At 43.1% G+C, this 24410-nt stretch overlaps 1 protein-coding gene across 1 annotated transcript in view; it reads left to right on the forward strand.

The window, feature by feature from the left end:
* HPSE2 (heparanase 2 (inactive)) overlaps positions 1-24410 on the forward strand; it is a 531613-nt gene that overhangs the window by 503925 nt on the left and 3278 nt on the right. Inside the window, exon 11 of the mRNA XM_036336390.1 lies at positions 5154-5300. Within this exon, the coding sequence (XP_036192283.1) occupies positions 5154-5300 (147 nt within the window). The remainder of the gene's footprint in view (positions 1-5153; positions 5301-24410) is intronic.

Genomic DNA, 24410 nt, shown 5'->3' on the forward strand with positions numbered 1-24410 from the left:
CATTCCACACATGACCCTAATGATAGTAATTGGGGTGAAGTTCTTTTTGTTCCCTTTAGAAAAGAAAATCCTCAATGGATGCACTGCACTGGGTAAGAATGCTGGTCTCCTCCATGTCAATGGGTGTCAGATACCCCACATAAGTAGGCACAAGCAAAGAAGTATTTCTGCTCCCTCTCTGGGAAGCCAGGTGCCCTGTGTGTACCCCCTCATCCTCCACAACAGTCATGACTCAATTGACTCATGTTTCAACAGTCATGAAACATTATTGACTCAATTTATTTGTGGCCAACAAGGATAAGGTCACAAAAATGTCCCAGAGTGGGCATGTTGGCTTCATACTGTTCAGTCTTGACCAGTAGTCTGAAAATATATATCTTTAGTCAAATCAGGGACTGGTGAGAAAGTGTAAACTTACCAGTAGAATAACCCAAAGAAAGTGTCTATAGACACAACTCCTGCACACCAGTGTGTATTGAACACTTGCTATGTGCCAAGCATCTTGCCAGTAATTTGCACTTATATTGAATTCCACAGTTCTAATGCGTTACTCTTATATGCCAATAACACCATTAATAGTGAAACAGCTTTACATTTGAGAAGAACCCTTAGAGATATTTTGGCCCAGGATCCCATGCAACACAGACATTCCTTTTATACTCTCTCTGATGACTGTACAACCTCTACTTGTTGCCTCACTGTCTCCCATGGCAGAGCCTTGCATTGTGGGTCATTTCTGACCTAGGAGAGCATTGTCTTTTATGATAGGTTCGGGAGCAAAAGGTAGATGCTCATACCACCACCAGCAGGTGCTTTTCTGCTTTCTGTTCTAGAGGTAACAAGTCAGGACAGTGACAGCATGGCAGTTCTCACCTTAGGTCTTCTTGTTCATAGAACAAATATGTTTTGACTGGGCGAAACCTTTTTCGAAACCATTCTGCTGAGGCAATGTATGTTTCTGGGGAGGAGCAGCGGTCCTTAGCCAGGTTCAGAACATTGGAACCTGGTGAATATTGAAGCAAAATTGAGCCTTTTGGGGTTCAAGTTCATTTATTATTGGCAAAACATGACTTCCTGTTTTTTTTTCAGAAGACTCATAAAAAAGGTTCCTGAGGCTTCTTGGACATCAAATGGCTCTTACAAAACAATATTTTGATGAGTTAAGTGTAAATGAATCAGAAACATGTGGATTAAATTTCCCTTAAAATACACATGGGCTTTGAAATTAGGGCAAAAAAAAAATGTTTGGCAAAACATGGCCTGACTTTTACCAAACCCAAAAACTTTGAATTAGATTTGGAGACAATGGACCAACCCAGTTTTCAAGCACATTGACTTTCCCTGAGAATGATTGTGATCCCAGAGCATCATCCACCCTCCCTTCCCTTTTCCAGTCCCCCAGCTTCACTGGAGACATTTCTAGAACAGTGACTGTTTTTTATCTGGAAGTCAAGATGCACCTCCCCATATGACATTCCCCACCTCTTACGTCTAAGATATTCCAATTCCAGCTTCCCTTCCCTGACTCACTTCCTCCTCCTCCCATGGCAACACAGAGATGTCAGGCAATGAGAGAACAGCCAGAAAGATGAACTCCAGATTCATGGATTCTCTGCTGGTGGTAAAATGTCTCCATGAGTGAGACATGGAGCAAGACAGATGTTCTACCAGACAAAAGGGACATTTATTAAGAGAATCAAAAACCACCTGGACTAATTGCCTGCAGGCCACACCTTCAGTCAGACCCCATTTTTTAGGGAAAGGGACTGTTTTCTGTGGGCAGAGAATATACATGCTTCAGGATGTTCAGCACAGTACTTTCAGGTTGGTGCTGTACTCCCCAGCCAAAAGTGTGTCTTCACAGTCAGACGGCCTGCTTAATGCTCTTGCCCATCAGCCAAGCAGGGAAGGTCTGGCTGAGGCAGTCCTCAAGCCGGTTCCTACCTGAGGAGGCTGCAGGAGTTCTGAGAGCCTCTGCACAACAATCTCTGGGCAGGTTTTCAGCACTGGTTTGTTTCCCTCAGGGGAACTATGTGAATGGAAATTAGGCCATTGCCAAGCAGCTTGAAAAGATGGCTTTCCCTGGAGCAATGTGTGATTTCAGACCTCCCTCCCCTCCCCCCACCATTTCCCCACCTCCCACCCTTCTGCTCTCCAGTCTCTGAGGCCTCTTTATGCCCCGGCTCTGCAGAAGAGAAACTCATAAATGCAAGCGCAGGGCTCTCTCTCCTCCTCCACTGTTGGCCTTTGAGAAGGTTGTTTGATGATTGTTAACATAGGGATTACCATAGTCAGCAAAACTGGTATCCATGTATGCCTACTTTCATTCACACTCTGAACCAGAGTAGCAGTAGTTAATGGTGTCTTCCTCGGTTCTGCACAGCTAAGTTAAGCTTAAAGCCCACCACTGGTGTTCTGTAATGAAGGGAAATGCTGACACACCAGAGCATCTTTCTTCAGAGCTCTGGTGACACAAGCCTGATCAAGTAAATTGGCATTCTCTTCTGACCTAACTCATTTGGTTCCAAAAGCTAATTCACACATTCCAGGGGATTGAGAAGGACCAGAGGAAGGGGAACCAGATAGAAGAGACATTTTCCTTTAATAATTTATCAAAATATCAATGTAGGCATACAAAAAGCTTTGAACACAATAATATGCCCCCTTACACATGCAAGAAAAATCATGACAGAGAGCTGGTGGGGTATACTTTGGTTACTCTTTTCATAATCTGAATGGATCGCTCTGGGCAAATGTCGCCAAACCCAACTCATCTGCCAAATATCCTAAAGAGATTAAAAATACAGATTCTCAGGCCCCAATCACAAATGAATGGAATAAAAAAATTCAGGCATGAGCCCTGGAAACTATATTATTAAAAACCAATAAACAAGTTGTCATATTCACCTGCCCTTGGTCATTCAATTCTTTTTTTATATTTTTCTTATTGATTTCAGAGAGGAAGGGAGAGGGAGAGAGATAGAAACATCAATGATGAAAGAGAATCATTAATCAGCTGCCTTCTGCATGCCCCACACTGGGGACCAACTCCGCAACCCAGGCATGTGCCCTTGACCAGAATCGAACCCAGGACCCTTCATTCCGCAGGCCGATGCTCTGTCCACTGAACCAAACCAGCTAGGGCTCAATTCTTAATTATCACCCTTAGAAGCAGAGATGAGTGATCCAGAGGCGGAGGGGTGCTGTTTCTGCAAGGAATGGTATTTTCCTCTGGGCAAAGTTGACGTAGAGTTTCTCTGAACTCCTCCTTTGAAGGCAGGACCAGGTCATTTGTTGTTTCCTCTCATTAACCCATCCAGATGGGGCCTTATGGGACCCCTTAAAAACAAAATATTTTTCCTACAAGAGAGAAGGAAATCATTATAGTTTTGCTGATATACGCTGAAAGGCCATGTAGGCATATAGTTTTCGCAGGCTTCTGAACATCCTGTACTGGTTTAAAAGGATTCCAAAATGGTGAAGAGTTTTATAATCTAGGAGTAAGTAAAACAGCTAGAGCAGAAATAATAAAGATCAATAAACTTGACTACATAAAAGTTTTAACTTGTATATATAAAATACAGTGTAAACAAGCTGAATTAGTCAAAGAAAACTGGGGGACATTTAATAACATACATGCAGGCAAAGGATCACTATCCTTAATAAATAAATAGTTTTTATAAACCAATAGAAAATAGGCAAACGACATGGTCAGTTTACAAAAGAAGAAATTAAATGCCAAATGAAAAAAAATGCTGCACCTCAGTATGAATTTTTAAAAAATATTAATACAACATTGAAATCCCATTATCACCTCTCAGGTTGAGACAGGTTAATATCCAGTGTTCTTAAGGGTATGAGGAAATGTGTGTTCTTATACATAGTCAACCAGAGCAAAAAGATACAAACTTTCTAGAGAATTAATATCAATGCTATCAAAATGTGTGTATCAGTTAGGATCAGTGAGGTTATGCTGTGATAACAGAAGACCTCCAAATATCCATGGCTTTCAATAAGAAAATGTATTTCTCATTCACACTGTGTGTCTGTCACAGCTCAGCTGCAGCTCTGCTCCACATCATCTTCACTCCAGGATGCAGGTCAATAGAGCCCCTCTTGCCAAGAACATTGCTGATCTTCTGGCAGGGAGAAAAGGGGCATGGCAAAGCATGGGTTGGCTCTTAAAGCTTCTGCCCAGAGGCCTTATCCACCCACATTTCACTGAGCAAAGGCAATAACGTGAGCACTCTAGGGTTCAACAGAGCAGGGACAGAAAATGTTCCACAGGGAGGGCCACCACTCGGAATGACGAGTTGGTGAGGAATCATACAATGTGCGTTCCCCTTGACCTAATGTTTCCAACTTTGACGACTTCATCCATCAGAAATAATCATGATGTGAAAAAGGTTTATGTGCAAAGTGCTTCATCACATAATTTATAATGGCAAACAACTGAAAACAACCCCCATGCCCCAAAGTAGGACATTAGGTAAATAAATTACGTTGCATTTCTATGATTGAAGAATCTAGCATTCTTTTATAAGCAGAATATATCATATAATAAGATGGGAACATGTTTACGATGCTCATGAACTGGAAAAACTGTGTGAACAATGTGATCCCAGTTATGGAAAGACTGAGAAATATGTATGCATGTGCCACATACTCAGTAAATATTTGTTAAATTAATAAACTAAAAACTACTGGAAGGATGTTTACCAAAATGTTATATTCCAAAATACTTGGATTATGGGAATTTTCTTTTTTCTTTTTTGTATTTTTTTCTATTTATGTAATTATTTATTTATCTATCTATTTATTTATTTATTGCAATTAGCATGTTTTGCTTCCATACTCAGAAAAAGATATTTTGTTTTTTCAAATCATTGCAATGCTTTTAAACAAAAACAAATGGAGTGCGGTGAGATGTGAGCATCTTCTTTGCAGAAAATCACAATAATAAGCCCTTCCTGTCTTTGAAGGCCTAGGGTGGCCAAGAACCATAAAATAAAGTGCCCATTCCTAGGGCTGTCCTGTTTCATGCAGTCTGTAAATTATTTAGAAGCATTTAACTGACCACTGTTTCCATCTCTCTCTCTCTCTCTCTCTCTCTCTCTCTCTCTCTCTCTCTCTCTCTCTCGTCTGAATCTCAGCCACAACTATGTTCGAGGGTCCATTACACTTTTTATCATCAACCTGCACAGATCAAGAAAGAAAATAAAACTGGCTGGGACTCTCAGGGACAAGCTTGTGCACCAGTATCTGCTGCAGCCCTATGGACAGGAGGGCCTGAAGTCCAAGTAAGTGCTGGCCTGGAAATAGCTTAGGTGCAAGGGCAACAGGAGCTGGGTGGGGAAGGATCTAGAGTCTCCCCTTTACTGAAGGTACCAAGGGTGCTGCTAATTAACTCAGGGGCTCAGTAGGATGGAGTCAGGGGAATACTGACTCCCTTTGGGACCCTAGTCAAACATCTTCTATCTCTAGGCTTGGATCACTCAACTATAATGTAAAATGATGGGCAAAATATTTCTCAACAAGGTGACTCTTGGTATCTGGGATTCTTCGTTATGCAGGATGACCACATTTCAAGCTATTTAGCATCCTTGGGCCCTATGCACTCCCCAATAGTACCCCCTTGTCATGTGACAACTTAAAACACTGGGAATTGAGAACAATGTCCCTTCCAGTCATAACATTCTCTAATGCTATAACTCCCTATTTGGCATTATTTATAAACCTTGTGGGGCTTAGAGGAAGGAGCACTGAACAAAGGATCAGAAGTTCAGACATTAAAAGTCAGTTCTGCCCCTAACTTTGTAACTTTGGGTACATCACCCCTCTGGATCTCAATTTTCTTATCTGAATAACAGGAGAGAAGGTATATTCTGGGGCTTTGTGGTCCCTTCAAACTCTATAAATATATAATTCTGCGATACTCCCTACCTCCTCCAGTTTCTGTTAGGAGCTATTGACAACACTGACCACTATCAATAGAAAGCAGCTCTAGGCCACAGTGAGAAGGGCCTGGTCAAGGGTAAAGCCACCCCAGCTCCCCAAGTAAGGCCTCCCAGAAAGGGCATGGGATGTTGTACTGGGAGTATTCCCACTCCATTTTTAATGCTTACCAAGTTAAACAAAGCTGTAAACTTGGAGCAGGTGGCTTGCACTCCCACAGCTGCCCACAACTATTTGCGCTTTAATTGTTCGCTGTTGCACTGCAACCTTGGTGGCTTGCATTTGGCTTCCAACTGTATGTGCAATGGGAACAAAACACAATCTGGGAAGTCACTTACTGAGTTTTTTAGCCCACCCTAGATCTGTATTTTCAGTCTTAGTTCACATTCTGGCTCTGTTTTCTGGCTACACGCACATTGCTTCTTTTTTTCCCCCTCTCAATCATACCTGTATCAGAGGAACTCTCTTGATGGTTTTATCCCCTCTCTCTCAACTTCCCAGCAGTTCATGGCTAGTGTGAAGAATTCCTGGTCTTCATCCTCAGCAGGACACTTGGTTCTGGTTTACTAAATAATTATGACTTGGGCAAATCCTTTAATCTAAATCCTTAGGCCTCAATTTCTTTATCTACAAAATTCAAGGGATGTTATAAATTTGGTAAGCTCCCTTGCAGCTCTAAAATTCTCACCCTTGGTCTGACTTTCTGAGGACCCTGCATTTGTTCAAGTCTCCCACTGCCATTCAGTAATGACCTAAAAAGTCACGTGTGGCAGAGGGGCTGACTCTTTAGCAAATGTGACAGTTCAGGGTCCTCTAGAACCAAAGAGATTAGGAGCTGAGCCTGCCCAGTGTCAAGAAGACCGTGTGTACCCCATGGAAGGAATTGACTTAATGCCTAGTCGTTCCACAGGAGTCCTGAAGAGGACTTGGTAATACCCACTGAGATCAAATAGCAATGCCCAGCAACTGGAAGAAGAGGGAGCTGGAACCAGGCCTGGAAGTGAATCCAGTTGCTACCATTTGCATGTGTGATCAAGCCTCAGCTCCCTTACTGTCAGAAGGGTTATTGTGAGAATCAAATTAGAACATATGAGTGAAATGAAGCCTCCTACAAAGAAAATTTTACACGGCCACGCATATATATATATATATACACATATGAATGTAGATACAGATGCCACATATAATTTTACATCTATGATATTAAAGAGAGTTTTGGATTGGAAGTCAACAGACCTGGCTTCTGAATGTAACCCTGCAGCTGCTCTTCTGTGGGCCCTCCACTCACATCTCTAACCCTGTTTCTCTCCTGTAAACTACTGCTGATTTACCACCTCTCCCATTCTAGAGCTTGGTGGCTCGGACTTGTGCTGTGCCATCTTACTGTCAGCTATCAGACAGGGACTGCCATGTACAGGTTCAGTGCTGCATCCCACACTCTGCTTAGTAACTACTAAGAGCAAGAGCCCTCAGCGGTTCTGGGATGGGGGTCTCACAGGAAGGACGTGGTTTTGGTGCAGCAGAGTCCACAGGAAAGGATGAAAGCAAATGCTAGGAAGTGATTTTAGCCTTTGGTGTCTCCTTCTCTCATTTATAAGCCTCTGGGGCCAGGTTCTGTGTTCTGTGTCTAATTCCTAGCTGTGGCCTGAAGCCATATTAACTCTGGGAGCCAGGGATCCTGCAATTGCTTGTCTGGAGGAACCCAGAAGAAGATACAGAGCAAGCCAGTGCACCATTCAAGCCACCAGCCAGGCATTCTGGTGTTCCCTCCTCGGATTTCAGGAGGAGAGAGACATTGGCAAACTTTTTTGATTAGTAGAGAACATGTGGTAATTTGCCTTCTCTTAAAATTGCCATTCAGGACTGGAAATATTTGAAATCTCTGAAAGGGTATCTCCATGTGAACTCAGGGCTCAGGTATGCCAGGTGTTATTGCACAGGACGCCCCTTTGGGACCATTGATCAGGCATAATCCCAGCATCCAGGACAACAATGAAGGTTCCTGTTTCTCATCTCAGTGCATGAACAAATTATCAGATCCACCTCTATATGAGATGGGTCTCAACTCAAGTCTGAACTCTTAAAATGAGATAGTTCTCATTCTAGGAACCAGATAAAAGGTGGGGGCTCTATAACCTCTAGGATAGGAAAAGGGATACTTTTACAAAACTTCAGTGTGTACAAGAGAAAGATATACTGTATCTGAAATATATGTTCTTCAAGAATGGCTGGAGGAAATGGCAGACTTAATTCAGAGAAGAAAATTAAGGTAAGTCATGAGGACTTACTTCAGATAATGAAAGGACTGCTAACTGAAAGAAACAGATTTGGACTAGAATCCTCTGAAATAACAGAAAACCATGGAGTAAAATTTGAAAGAGAAAGATTTCACCACAAAATGAGCTCATTTTCCCATGGCTTGCCTGGTCCGACCAAGGCCAGGATAGGCTTTCTCAGGAGGTAGCTTATTAGTCAGAGACTGAGAAGCCGTGGTCACCTCAGAGGTGCTCTGAGATTCCTCACTCGGTGGGAGGCTGAGGTAAAAGATTACTGCTTCCCATCAAATTCTAATATTCTGTTATTCTCTTCATTCCCCTTTCGCCACACTCCCATTTCACTTGTGGAGCTGGTTGTCTCTGTGCTCACCAGCAAAGTAGCTTCTTTAAGCCATTAAAAGGCCACACAAAGAGACTATGCTACAGGAGGGAGTGGTGGTAATATCGGGCTAGGTTTTCTCCAAAAAAATATCCAGCTGCCAGTCCCTCCCTGTCATGTTCCCTGGTTTCTCACCTCTCTGTGAGGAAGACTGACCATTCACACCCAAGACAATAATAGTTCCCCTTCTGGATAAGTCAAAGGGCACCTTTGGAAGCATCTCTACCATCTACAAAGGAGAGAATCTGTCCAGTGCTTCATAAGTTCACAAATCAATAAATACTGTCCTCTAGGGAATCAGTTCTACCCCAGACATAAATATGTCCAATGTCTTTCAACAGAGAAGCCACATGAAGTCAGGCCAAACAAGTCAACTTACAGCAAAAAACAGGAGAACTCACTTTATGGAGAGAAAATCCATCCCAGAGCAGGTGTTTGGTTAGATCCCAGTGTTCTTCCCTATGTGTCTTGTTCAATTCCACTTGAATGGAAAACTATCCAAAAATTAGAAAAGAAGAAAACAACTTCTATCACATTGGCTGCTCTATTCTGACACACTGGCTTGAGGGAATTAGCAGATGCTGAGAGTCCTGGAGTGGAATGACATTTCAAGGTGTTCTGGTTCATTCCCCTGCCTTCAGAAAGTCTGTGGCTAGGACATCTGGACTAGGAGATGCTCTGTGTTTAAAGACCTCTGGGGAAGGAGTGCCCACAGTCTCAATTCTGTCTGCATTTTATAAGAACACTTATATAACACTGGGGCCTGCTGTGCCTGTGGCTAGAACTTTATAGATAATAAAGAGCTTTAATAGCCATTATCTCCTTTAACCTTCCAAACAGCACCATGAAGTAAGTAGAACAATTCCTGCCTCTCTCCCATTTTAGAATTGAAAAAACTGAGTTTTAGAGCATTAAATGACTTCTCAAGAGTCATACGGCTATTAGGTGATAGAGCTAGAAAATATCTAGCATTCAGTTCTCCTGACCCCAAATTCAGTGTACTTGCTTCAACACTGTACTACCTCAACAGCCCAGTAATATAAAATTATAATGACCCATGATGAATATACAGTATGGATAACTGAGCTCTGTCATGATACTGTCTGGTTTAATTTCATCTTAGGCTCATTACATAATGAATATGTTTTCAAAGTATTAGGTTACTCAGCAATGTTCTCTCCTTTACGCTAAACTCAACCCAGTTCCATTAAATTTTCTTCACAAGTCCTAATTTCAAATCCTTCTTAAAAGTTCTACACTGTACCACTTCTAAGATTCTGCTTCCCAGTTACAGAATTATTAAATACCAGGAGTGATTACAAATTAATTTACTCTGAGGTCTCTAAAAATGAATCTCAAAATATTATATTTTGACCCCATACACAGACACTGCCAGTTGCCCTATACCTGCTGGAGCCCACCCTCAGAGGTCCAGCTCTGGAGAAGGATGCTGGCAGGAAACATTTCCCAGGGAAACTGAAGAGTATATGTCCTCAACATTCATCAACTTTGATTGAGATTGTACTTTGTGCCAGACGTAACTATTTCCTCTTCAACAGTCTAATATGCAATGGCAATTAATCTGGCTAAAATTTTAAATGAATTGTGTTCCTATAACTATAAGAACTCAGGAATCCCAAGTAGACAAATTAGGGGAAAAGTCTAAACATAAAGTTTAATATGAATACTTCAGATCAGAATATCTCTTCATCAACCTAATGACAGGCCATGTCAGCACCTGGCCTTCAAAAGTTATTTAATGTGGGATGTTTGGAGGGGGAAGGGACAGTTCATAGGTCTCTGCCCTGAAATAGTTCATCACTATTAGAAGTAAAGAAGCAAACAATTAGCAGGAAGCAGCCTGTGGATGGTGCCATCAGAGGTGAAGAGTACTTGTGCTTTGGGGGTAATAGGTTCCATATTAAACATCTGAATTTCCTACCTGCATGAGTCTCTCCTTCAGCTGCCATGATTTTACCTGAAAGAATCTCAAGGATTCTGTAAACCAAACATTGTTTTGCCTATTTGGGGAAGAAATGAATATCACTGTTTTTCCTAATCTACATATTGGTTTTTTTTCCCATCTCTCTGGGATACAACTTTTGCTTTGATTTTACCCCCATTAAATTCTGTATCAAAGAGAAACATTGGCATCTAACTGCATGCCTTATAGAGGTGTCATTTAATGTTAGCCAAACAGATTGGTTCTGAAAATACTCAAGTAACTCCCAGGTGCTAAGACTTTAAAAATAACTTCATGTCCGTGTTGGAACAGACCACATTCTGATACTTCATTTCCAGATTCAGTGCTTGGCTAGTGTTAAAAGTCCTGAGGGCTGAACTGGCTACCACCTGACCGATCACAATCTCTCTCTGATGATAACTGGAAGCTATTTATTTTGGAATCTGGCGAAAGGAGCTTTGGGAAAAATCTTAACCCTAAAAATTCTATACCAAGACTTCTTACCCATACACTCAACACAAAATCTGAAGACCTGTTTTTTGGACCAAAGGGCCATTACTCTATTTATCTCAGCAACTCCAGACATCTAAGTATTTAACTTCTATACTTAGTTGGTACCTGGAGCTTTTATACTCTGGTCAACCAGATGTACTCCCTGCAGGGTTCCATTACTGTATCTTCATTAGTCTGGGATCATTTAAATTAGTTTATCTATAATAATGAAAGTGTAATGTGCTAATTAGACTAGACAGCTGAACGACCTTCCAGATGAAGCTGGGACTGCGAGGGCCGAGGCAACCTGCCTCGGCTGTGAGGACTGAGCCCCTTGCACAAATTTTGTGTATCGGGCCTCTAGTCTTTAAAATAAGCTACTCTATGAAAGTTCTGCACTTATTAAAAGATGACTTTATAGAGGGGGGAGAAAGGAAGCACTGTTAGAGATGAAGATGTTTCTTCTATAATATCCCTGACAGCTTCTCTTCGATGAGACTACTCATCTCATGAGTTGGCCCACTCCCAGACTAGACGGCTCTGATTGTAGAAAAGATCCTCTTTATATGTGGCCAGAAGGTGTTTTCTTCCCACTTCTTCCCTTGCTCTAAAAAAAATAAAGCAGAGTAAATCTATACCTTCTTTATAACAATTTTTCAATATGTCTCCCCTTAGAATTCTAGTTTCCAAGCTAAACATTCTCAGCTCATTCAACCATTCTTCAAATAGCTTGGTTTAGAGATTGCTCACTATCCTCTTTGCCTTAGAATTTACTGAGTTTTAGACCCTTATCTCATATGATTAACAGTTCAATTTTCTTACTTTAGACAAGCTGAATTGTAAAAGTCTGAGAAAGAGTAGGAAATGTGAACATTTTATTATAATTTACCTCATCCACACAGAACAGTAATAGTTTTAAATCTTTGCAACGTTATAATGAAAAATCATATTCTTATTTAATTTGTATTTTTGAGTATTAGTGAGATTGAATATTTTATGTCTATTAGTATTGTATTGCTTTTATGCATTTTCTATGCCCTTTGCTTATTTTTCTACTGGGGTGTTATCTGTTTTATTAATGATTTGTAAGTTTTTTTTCTAATATAAGGCAATTTCCCCTTTGCTATCTATCATATGTGTTGAAATATTGTCTCTAATATTTTATTTGCTATTTTCCAGCTATTTCATTTTTAGGGTATTATCTTGACATACAGAAGTGTTCCCTTTTATATAGTTAAATCTATCTTTTGCTTTGTGAGTTCTTCCATTCTACTTATATTTTTTATGTATTCATATTTCTGAAATAAGATAAATAGGTATCTTTATTTTATTCCTAGTTTCTTTGTGGTTTTGTTTTTATCTCAGTTTCTTTAATGCATTTGGAATTCATTTTGACGTCCCATAAGAAGTGAAGAGCATCAACAGTGGTGCTGTCCAAACTGAGAGTGTATGAGGAAGCCTGCTCACTCGTGCAGGGCTTCAGGTGCTGATTCAAAATGCTATTTTTTAAAAGATCCTTTATTTAAGAGTAAGGGTTAGAATAGAGACCCCTTACCTTGAATACAGGGTCCTACTAGTGCAGATACAACCACATCATCTGCAGCCCCTTTGAAGGCCACTCAGAGCCCCGGGAGGAAAGGGAAGCTGCAGGGACTGGGAACGGTGATTGGCAGGACAGGTGCCTGTGAGGGCAAGACCTCAGAGCTGCCGTGAGAGAACAGGGAGTTAGTGTTCTCAAGTAGACTATAACAGAAGAAATATAGGTATGTATGAGACTCTCTATTTATAAGAATACTTATACGTAAATAAGGCTCTAAGTCGGTCTATAGAAAAAAGAAAGAGGAGAAAATATACAGAGAAATAAGCCTTGCAAATCTTTAGTCAATATATGCTTCCTCACTAAAACTTAGAGGAGTCTGGGTTCTTTTAAACCTTGGGCTAGTTTGGGGGTGTTTGTGGCTAAGAAAGAGATGGTAGCTATACAAAATGTCTATAGCATTGTCTAAGTAAATAATTACCTATATATCTAGAAAACATAGTAAGGGCAATGGATGATATATTTAATCCCCTTAGCTCCTCCTGCTTCAAGAGCTGGAAGCACTCTGTCCATAGGCATCTCTCTGTGACACAGCTTAAGACAATCAAATGACTTAGAACATGCACTTCAAGAAAAGGACAATGTCGTTCCTTTCAGTGCTAAAGAAACTCGAGTTCGTTATGTGTATAAATGTTTCATCTGGTTCAGTTCTGAATCCACCCTGCAAAGTACTACACACATCTCCCTGGTAAGTGCTGAGGAGCATCTCACCGGTGTACATGATACAAGAGAAACATGAAATAAAGCATTTCCATTGAAATAGCAAAAATGCTCATTTCATACTAGTCAAAGAAAAGCATGCCTTTTAAAAGTTCACATCTTCCTTTTAGATTGAAAAGTGTGACCTCCTGACATGGTACTCTAAAAGAGTTTAAAAAGCTTATTTTATTCAAAATTAATTCAGAATGGAATGGTTAGAAAGCTGTCTGATTCCCCTCCACCCTCAGCTGCAAACGTACTCCCATTCTTTCTTCTCAATCATGCCTGCACTTTGAATCACCCTGAGGAGTTTTACAAACCCTAATGCCCAAGCCTCACCCCAGACCAATTAAACCAAAATCTCTGGGCTTGGACCCAGGCACCAGTAGTGTTTAAAGCTCCCCGGGTGATTCAAATATGTGGCCAGGGTGGGAACCCTTGTCCCTGGAGAACAGGCTGGAACAAAAGCCCTGCTGATTTGCATCTTTGATTCCACCCCGTTCTGCATTCAGGCACTGAGCCATTTTGCCAAAGGTGTGAACATGCCATGAGCCCCCCAGGAGTTCTTGTGCCTGAGTGTACAACTCCCCAAAGGTTTTCTTGCTTGCTTTAACTCCCCGATTAGTGATGTAGTAATATATAGATCACTGTGCAGATTAGAGGATTATGAAATGCTTCTATATTTTACAGTGACTTGACATTTTAAACCAAGATGCTTGGTTTAGAAATCCACGGTTTGCACTGTAGTTTTCTGAGAATTTGTTTTCGGTTATGGACTAGATTTTCTTCCATCTCACTCCCAGCAGCTGGGATCTCTCTACATAGCTGTCCATCAAGGCTGTGGCCTCCCCTCCTCACCTCCTTTCACTTGGGGACCTTTGTTGCAGAGATTTCCATTCTGTTCTGGGTGACTTGGATGAAACACTGGTAAATGCGCAATTTGGTGTAAAGCTAACATGTTTCCCAGCAGTTGATTCTCAACCGAGGGGCAGGGAGCAGAACATGTAGGCAGTTCTGGTGCATTGAAAAGAAGAGGTCCTGGTCTTCTTTCTCCACAGCCTCCAGAGGTGATGGACAAAAATAAGGTCCAGGGAACAGAAAAGTCCTAACCTACCTCATCCCTATAGCAGGGCCTGGGCTCTGAATTGGTATTTCTTTGGCTGCCAAGCATTGAGAGCCCATACAGGATGTGTTTCTTTCCAGACAAGGGGCTGAAGTACCAAACTGTGTACCAACTGCCAGTAGTCACTTAGCAGACTGCCTCTTTCCTGCTTATCTTTGCAGGAATAATTCAGAGTGCAACACTCTTTGCACTTTGACATCTGTGGACCCTGGAACAGAACCTGCACTACTAGAAACATCTTATTTTTCCCTATTGAGGGCACACCAGTGCATTTAATATTATAGGGAACACTCAAATTCTGATCAAACTGAGATATTTATCCCTTTGATTTAACATATTTGAATAGGTATCCAGGTATCCATGACTTTATAGTAATGGAACTAATTTTGGGCATGGCTTATGGACTCTATTTCATACTGTTACATATGGGAAAACCTGTCTGTGCACATGTGAGCACACACACACACACACACACACACACACACTCACGGGCTCTCTTACCTGACTCTTTTCATCTCACCTGCAGACTATCTGCAAAGGGATGCTCCTGACCTACCCTCACCCCCCTGACTGCCTCTTCCAGCTTCCCACAACTAGGGCTGGGGAACCTGGTCCCTCCCCACAGAGGATACAAACCACAAGAGGGTAAATACAGGAGTGTGGGAGTGTAAGGCAGGGAGAGATGAATTCTGACCTGGGAATTTGGGAAACCCGCAGGGCGGCGGGCCATCGAGCAGGAACCAGAAGGATGAACCCTATGTCTAGGAAATGCTGGAAAGAAGGCGAGCTTACTAAAAGTTTGGGAGCACAAAAGTTCAAGGGCCACTTTTTTTGGTTTGTGGGGGGTGGGGGTGGCACATCGTCTCTCATGACTGGAATATAGAATGCTTTGTGGGCTGAAGGGAGAGGCCACAAAAATATATTAGAGCCAGAATCAGAGGGCTTGAAATTCAGGCCAAGAAGCTGATTTTCATTCTGTCTCTCTCCTTGTATAACGTGTTAATTACAGTGTGTCTGACCACACATTTGCATGTTTCTGTGTTTTCTGTGTTAGTGGGTGAGGGCTCCGTCTGTTGTAATTACATCTGTACAACACAAAGAACAGTAGGAATATGAATAATGCCTTTACACACAACTTGTGAATGTCGGTGGCCATGGCGTCAAATCTTTGCAATGCAAAGGGAACAGAGCTAACCACAGATTCAAGTCCTCATGAGTTTTATTGCTGGCTCCACTGTACCCTGTAGTGTGAGTATGATATGGCTATGTCATGGAGCTTTGGGATATCACAGAATCAAATGTTCTTCCTACACTGCCCCCAGATGATTCCCTCGTCTGTTGGGAGTTAATATCGGTATAAGTCCAGGGTCCTTAGCTGGGCTCTCATCTTGTCTGCCAAGTGTGCTAAGTCATTTTAAGCTGATAGAAGCACATGGTAGACTTTCATTATGGCTTGGACAATAGTTACATAGACTTGATTAGAACACATTAAAGCAAGACCCCCAAACCTGACTGCAAATAGGAAAAGCCTATATTCCTAGCAACTTGCCTGTAAAATCCCCAGCTCTGCTTGCATAAAGGAGTCCCAGTGTTTTCTCTGTTCAGTGGTAAGGAAGCTTGATTGATACGCCTCATTGTGTCAATATGCCCTCAAAGAGTAGGATGAAGGGCGAACGATCTCATCAGCCTCCCAGTGTCTCCGTGGCCAGGAACTTCATATATGATGTGAGCTTTTGGAGGGGCAAGGGGAACAGGAAGCTTTTATCTCCATTTTTCTCTCTTGTTTGGTCTCCTCTAACAACAGAGAAGGGGAAAGGAGTGCCTAACCAGCCACAGGAGAACTCCTAGAGAGGTTGCCTGAGTAGAACTGGACAGGCATTAATTTGAACTACTATCATAGGCAAGAAGGCACTGAACCACGTGGTATGAAAATTAAGAAATGAAAACAAATATGTTTCGCAGGCAAAATGACTCCTGCACATGGATAAAATAAAGCTGGAAAGGATACATGTTCAAATGGAGGGGCCCTTGGGTAACGCCCCGTGGAGGAGGCCACATCCATGGGGCCTGGAGGGAAGAGTACGCCTTTGGCAGATGCTACTAGATTCCATGCAGAGCAAAAAGCACAGGGAGAAAAAGTGCAGGACACCCTTGGGAGGAAGTAAGCCTCCCCAGGACCCCAGAGAGGGTGGTGGACTTCCTACAGCCTATGCTCCAGCTGGGCATGTGGGACCAGGGACACTAGCTGCAGTGGCGGCTCAGAGCAGCCCTCTCAGTGGAGGAGCGATCACTCAAGGCTGTTTCAAAAGAACTTCCTCTCTAAGCGACCCCAGATGCACAGCCCCTCCCAGAGCAGGAGAGGGGAGCTAGGGCCCTCCTCAAACCTGGCCTGCTCCCTTTGGGCCCTAACCTGCCCCTGACCTGAAGAAGGGCAGGGCAGCTGCGCATACCAGCTTTCTAACTCAGCCAGGAGGCCTCCAGGGGGCAACTCGGCCTAGGGCCTGTAAAACACACAGGTGCATGCTGGCTAGTGCAAGGGGACGCCTGGGACTGGGGACCTGAGAGCCTGGCGCAGAGTCACACAGGCATCGGCCAGCCTCGCACCTGCACAGACCCCTCTCCACACACTGGCCTGGAATTCCGCACCCCAGGCAGGAGTCTCAGTCCGGCTTGCAAGTTTCCTTAATTTTAGCCCCATTTCAAGTGGACCGCCACGATGTGTTGTTGGGATTTGATTGATCCTGTGGTTTGTTCCTCGGGAGGCCAAGCACAGGGCTCACCCCTGGCATTCCTGGGACTGAGAGCAGTCTGTGGGGACAGGCTGACCCTCTCTGGCTTCCTGAGAGCCCCAGCCCTGACATGGTCTCTGACACCGATGTGTAGAACAAGAGTGACCTCTAGTGGCCCATGGGGAAGCACAATGGAACCATGTCAGAACTAGCTGTTCGGGTTATGAGGAGCAAAGGGAACTGATACCCCCGCCAACTGCCCCCCATATACCCACTCAGTCACACACACACACACTCAGACTCTTTTTTTTTTTTTTTTTGAATTTTTTTTTGAATTTTTTCTTAGCAGTATTTTTTTTTAATATATTTTTTTATTGATTAAGATATTACATATGTGTCCTTGTCCCCACGTTACCCTCTACCCCCCACACCCCCACCCCCGCTCATGCCCTCACCCCCCCGTTGTCCATGTCCATTGATTAGGCCTATATGCTTGCATATAAGTCCTTTGGTTGATCTTTCCCCCTTACCCCCACCCTCCCCTACCTTCCCTCCAAGTCCCGACAGTCCAATCAATGCCTCTCTGTCTCTGGATCAGTCCTTGTTCATCAGCTTATGTTGTTCATTATATTCCACAAATGAGTGAGATCCTGTGGTATTTATCCGCTCTCAAGTTCCATCCATGCTGTGGCAAATGGTAAGAGTTCCTTTTTCTTCTTCCTCTTCTTAAAGAATACCTTTCAGCATTTCATATAATGCTGGTTTGGTGGTGATGAACTCCTTTAGCTTTTTCTTATCCGTGAAGCTCTTTATCTGACCTTCTATTCTGAATGATAGCTTTGCTGGATAAAGTAATCTTGGTTGCAGGTTCTTGCTATTCATCACTTTGAATATTTCTTGCCAGTCTCTTCTGGCCTGCATGGTTTCTGTTGAGAAATCAGCTGACAGTCGTATGGGTACTCCCTTGTAGGTAACTGACTGTCTTTCTCTTGCTGCTTTTAAGATTCTCTCTTTATCTTTTGCTCTTGGCATTTTAATTATGATGTGTCTTGGTGTGGTCCTCCTTGGATTCCTTTTGTTTGGGGTTCTCTGCGCTTCCTGAACTTGTAAGTCCATTTCTTTCACCAGGTAGGGGAAGTTTTCTGTCATTATTTCTTCAAAAAGGTTTTCAATATCTTGCCCTCTCTCTTCTTCTGGTACCCCTATAATTCTGATGTTGGTACGCTTGAAGTTGTCCCAGAGGTTCCTTACACTATCTTCATATTTTTGGAATCTCTTTTCTTTTTTCTTTTTCGGTTGGGTATTTTTTGTTTCTTTGTATTTCAAATCTTTGACTTGATTCTTGGGATCCTCTTTTCTGCTGCTGGATCTCTGTAAATTATTCTTTATTTCAGTCAGTGTATGCTTAGTTTCTAGTTGGTCCTTTTTCATGTCCTCCATGGTCTCCCTATACTTATTGAGGGATTCATTAAATTTATCGGCGGTTTCCATAAAATTCTTGAAAAACCTTATAACCGTGGCCTTAAACTCTATATCCAATCGTTTGCTTTCCTCCATTTCTGCCATTTGTGACCTGTTTCTTTGTCTCCGCATTTTGGCAGCTTCCCTGTGTTGATAGAGTGGCCCTGTGCGCCAGGTGTCCTGTAGGGCCCAGTAGCTCAGCCTCCCCAGTTACCTGGGGTGGACACTCTTGGTGCACTCTTGGTGCCTTGGTTGTTGTAGAATCACTGGGAGGAATTGACCTCCAGGCCAATTGGCTGTGAGAATCAGCTGTGTCTAAAGTGGGAGAACTTCTGTGCTGAAGACACCCTTCTGGGGCAAGACTTGCTTCAGTGGGGCTTTGGTGCTCACTGAGTCTGCTCCCTGAGTGCGTCCCTTATGGATCTGAGGAGTTGCAGTCTGGATGGACCCCCTCTGACCACTGGGTACAGTGGCTCCTGGATCTAAGGAGGTGCTAATTCAGCCTCTGCCTGAGGCCACACAGCAGGAGCCACGAAGAGGCTCAGCTGTGAAGCAATGCAAGCCGCTGCGGGGCCTTGGGCCTTCTCTTGGAAGTTCCAGGTCTGCCTGGTTCGGCTGCAGTTAGGTACATTCACATGCAAAAGCCTCTGCCACAGCCTGGTTGGGGCGGGGTCTCAGGGAGTCAGAGGGCGGAGAAAGCAGCCATGGCCCATTCTCCGCCCGGAGTCGCGCGTCTCAGTGTTCCGGTAACGGCTGCAAGCACCTCTGAGGGAAAGCCGCCCTCAAGTTCGCTCGCTGCCGGATAGACCAGCCTCTCCCCGTATGAGTCCTGGGTCCCCAGAGACTTCCCGGAACCGGAGTTCAGAGCAGTCAGGAGCTTGTGACTCAAAAAGTCAGCCGCGTCCTCAGGTGCTACCCCCTTTCCTCGCGCGCGCGCGCGCCGCCGTACCTCTGCACTTCACCTCCGCAGCGCCTCTGGCTCTCAGCGTGCTTTTCTTTCCTTCTAGTTGTGGAATTTACACTCAGCCAGCCTTCCTGTTGTTCTGGATGATGTTTGCTCAGTCCTTTGCGGTAATTTTCAATTGTTGTGTGAGGCGATAATTTCCCGGTGTTTACCTATGCCGCCATCTTAGTTGCTCCTCTCTTCTACAATGTTCTGATACCATAAGCTTGATATCTTCCCAATGCTTAAATCTTTCCTGATGAGACCAGAACTAAGGCCTTCTTTCCACCAGCTCCCACAGACTCGCAGAAAGAAGAATTGCAACTTTGCACTTTTTGCCTTCACAGGAACTGGCACTCCAGCGTTACCTGAGGGGGTGGCCACACTCAGACTCTTATTCATTCTCTTTTCACTTACTCTCCCCCAACCCCTTCCCCTCCTTTTCCTCCCTCCCGCCCTCTCCCTCATCATTTAACAATCCAGAAGTTGAGACCAGAGAGGACTGGTGACATATCTAGGCCTGCACATGTCATGCTCAGAGTGTGCACTAAAACTCCGGTCTCTGGCTTCCATTCCAGAGTCTTTTCCGCTACCCACATATTTATATCCAGTCCTTTTATCACAAATCTGTGTTGTGAGCTGGTTGGCAGGAACATGCAGGATGAATAGGACAGAAACACGGTCTTCCTGTTCAGTAGAGAGACCAACAAGCAGTCAGCAGTCCCAACACCATGTGATGAGTGCTGAAACCCAAGAAGTCCTGGCTAATATAGGAGCACTTTGGAGGGGCACTGACGTGAAGGACAAATAGGAGTTAGCCAGGAAGAGGACGCTGGAAGCGGGGAGAGAGTATGGAGAAGGTTTTAGTCAGAGGGAACATGTACAAAAACACTGAGAATGAGAGATTGTGATTGGGGAAATTGCAGCACAAAAGAAAAGTTGTTGGTGGGTGGTGGGGAGCTGGAATGGGTAGGAGCTACAGTGAGCCTCTAAGGAGCTGAAGGAGTATGTAAAAGGCCTTGCCTATGGGATCTTGTAATGACGTTGGACAATGTTCTAAAATCAGCAGGGAGCCACTGGACAATGAGGAAAGTGAATGTCATGATCAGATTTCTATTTGTGTAAGATCACTCCGAATTTGACATTAAACTCTACCTCAGGCTAGCTGTTTTGCTGTGGGCCACCTGCCTGATAAATATTCAAACCTTAGAAAATGTTAGAGTTCATCCAGTCCATCTTACAGGTTGAGAAACCCACCCTCAGAGAAGGCCAATGACTTTCTCAAAGTGGCTGAGGCAGAACTGACCTCTAAGTCCCTTCACCTCCCACCTAGGCCCCAAATATGCCAGCCTGAACCAGACACTACATCTCAAGGCTGCTCCCAATAATACACAGGCTTCCCTTGCCTGTGCCCCTACAAAAATCCACCTGGGGCCGGGCCAGAGTCTAGCAAATTACCTTCAAGATGGCCAGAGAGTATTCTCACCAGACTTGCTTCTGAGACCTCAGGATGGTCAAAAGTTTGCTTCAGTGTCCACTGCTAGCAAGAACAATGGGAAGCCGTGACGAGCAGAGACTGTGGGCAGGTGGTGCGGACGGGGAAGGAGGTGGCCAGGCCAAGAGGCTCCCTTAGAGACCTGGAGAGCAGAGGGCTTGACTCCACGTTGAGACACTGAATCCCATTTCAAATAGCATGCAAAATAAAGAAAACAACTTAGGAATTGCAAAGTAACTCAGACTTTGTAAAAACAGATGGTGATAAAGCCCAGTTGTCCTAATATTTGGATAATTTAAATGGCCTGAACACCTAGGGATTTAAGAGAAATAGTTCAACATAGACTGGATCAGTTAGTGTTTGGTTTGAAAAGTCCTAGGCAGTAAGGAGGCCCCAGAATATGATGAAAATATGGTAAGAAAGGTTTGTAAGAAAAGAAACATTATCCTGGTGAGTGCCATCTGGAATTGGAGAACAACATGAAATAGTAGAAAGAGGTGTCAGGAAGCCTATTAGCTATATGACCTTGTCCAGACTGCTTAACCTCTCTGACCTCATCTCAATAGTAAAGTTATAATAATAATAATAATAATAATAATAGTGCTTGCCCTAAGTACTTCAGGGGGCTCTTTAGCAATCACAGGGAAGGACAGACAGGACTATGGTGAAGGGCAGTGCAGTCTTAGCCCTGCCCCTCACTGACTGTGTGACTTAGGAGAGTTTTAGACCGGGTAAGCTTTTACTTCCTCATCTGTACTATAGGGACGCTAACACCTGCCTCAGTTGGTAGTTGTAAGGACTAAATGCAGTAGTCCAAGTAAATCATGGCGTAGTGCCTTTTACATAGTGCTCAGTAATCAGTGACTGTTATAATTAAGTTGATTATATTTACAAATTTGCAAATTGTTCAATGAATAAAAATGAAACATTGTAATATCTAGCATGATATGATGTCACTGGATAACAGAATTAAGAAAATATTTTTAATGTAAGCAGGAAAAACAGAATGAAGGTGGTAAGCACATAGGCCATCTTTATAATGAAGGGACTTTGTAAATAAGGACATAGGAGGACTCAAGGCCTCACAAAATTAATTCATGTTGGCTTAGCTAAGAGTTGGTCCTATAGACCTTTTTTTAAGGATGAAAAACACTAGTAATGAAACTTGTTTCAGGTTGGGATAGGATTATCTAGTGAGTGACTGAGAATCAGTGATAATTCAGGACTTACCCAGAGCAATTGGTATGTTAATGTAACAGTTTTCAACTGGTGTGCCACAACAGAGTGGTGTGAGGCAAGAAGTTTTAAAACATGCAATTCCTGACTATTTAGTCAGGGACACTAACCTCTTTTCCCTTAGATTGTCAAATAAAAAAATGACAGTAGCCAACACAAGAATAGCTATCCAGTGTGCATGAATCAAAATTATACCTATATTTTTTGTCCAATCGGCAAAAAATATATTTTTTGGTGTGCAGCAAAATTTTATCAGTTTATGTGTGCCATGAGATGAAAAAGGCTGAAAATCACTGTGTTAATTAAACCTGTAAAGACACTCAGGGAGCTTCCAGGGAGCCTCTTTAGAACTGGAGAAACTCAACCCAAGACAAGAAATAATGCAAAAAAAAAAACCTCAAAAATCCATTCACTTGTTCAGAAAATATTTTGTCCCTACTCTGTGACATGCATCTTGTTAGGCACCAAGAATTTAAGGACAAAAGACATGGTCCCTTTCTGCAGCAAATTCACGGTCTAGTAAGAGAGCAAGTAAATCACTACAGTTCGGTGAGGTAGTTATAGGTAAAGTTTGGGTACAAGAGAGCCCAGAGGTGGGGCTCCTAACTCAGGGGTTGGAGAAGGATCCCCAGAGAGAGCAACACCTGAGCAAGCCCTGCAACTACCCAAGCAGTTAATCTAACAGAGCTCCTTTGCAGCAACCCAGAAGCTGAATTGCAAGTCATTTAGCAATTTGGTCATGCCGAGGCAGGTTGTGGGCCTTAGGAGAGCAGGGGGCTTCCTTCGTAATGTCGACATTATAGTCATTGTTCTTTTAGGAACCCTTGTTTTAAAAAAGCACATGATGCCTTCATCCTCCAAAAAAAAATCATATTGGGAATTTTATTACAGTTTTAAATCATCTTGTGTCTTATTAATCCCAACAGTTTCTACTGGCATTCACATTTCAGAAATATATACTATACTTTTAAATGAACTCGTGTATTTTAATCCCAACAGTATCTGACATTTTCATTTAAGAAATACTATCTCATGTATGAGCAAGACTTACTAGTTTTTCATTGTAAAGCAATCTTTGTTCATGCATATATTGATGAAATCCTTACAATAACTGCCAGCTCATCCCCCCCGTCCCCCCCCCCCCCCCCCCAACGCACCCAGAGGTCTGTGATCCACAGTGAGTTAGCATTGCAGTGAGGATACCGGCATGCTCTGAGACTGGAGAGGTAGCTGGAGCTAGGCTTCAGTGTCCATATTCAAGTGAAGGGATGGGGAGTTCCTGGAGAGCTTGAAGCAGTGACAGCAACAGAGCATTACTAGGTCAGTGTGGCAAGTGCGGGAGGGTCTGAACTAAAAGAATAGCAGTAAATGGTGAGAAAGGAGCAGATGTGAAAAGTATTAAAAGGTTGAATTGCTTGGACGTAGGGGCCCTACAGACAGGAACTGGGGAAGAAATATCAGATGGCTCCCAGCTTTCTGGCTTAGCTAATTGTACAAATAGTGGTACCAACACCAAGATTAAAAAGAGAGAAAAGGACAGGGTTTGAGTAGAAGATATTTACTTTAGAAATAGCAACTTTGAAGTTCCTGTGGGACAGTTAAGTGGAGATACGTAAGTTGGAAGGACCTAGGCTAGAGCTGCAGGCTTGGGAAGCATGAACATATGGATAATAATCAAAGTGCTGGGTGTGGGTGATAGCACTCAGGGGGAGTACATAGTATGGAAAAAGAAGCGGTCCAAGGACAAAGACCAGAAACCCAACATCTGAGAAGCAGGTAGAAGAGAACAGTCCCCCTGGAAAAGAGACAAAGGGGGAAACCCAAGAGAGAGGCAGAGACAGAGAGAATGAACATGGGAGCCAAGGGAAGAGAGGCTTTAAGCAGGGAGCCATGAAACTAGTCAGTGCCACCAAGCACTCAAGTGTTAGGACCAAAAAGTTTATCTACTCATAACGGCAATGAAAAGATTAACAAAAACACCATTCCCTACTTAGATGGCTCATTATACTTGCAAAGGGCTTTCATATTTTTATTTCATTGCACTACACCCTATATAGCATTC

This window comes from Myotis myotis, unplaced genomic scaffold, assembly GCF_014108235.1.
Source record: "Myotis myotis isolate mMyoMyo1 unplaced genomic scaffold, mMyoMyo1.p scaffold_m19_p_15, whole genome shotgun sequence".
Taxonomy (NCBI): domain Eukaryota; kingdom Metazoa; phylum Chordata; class Mammalia; order Chiroptera; family Vespertilionidae; genus Myotis; species Myotis myotis.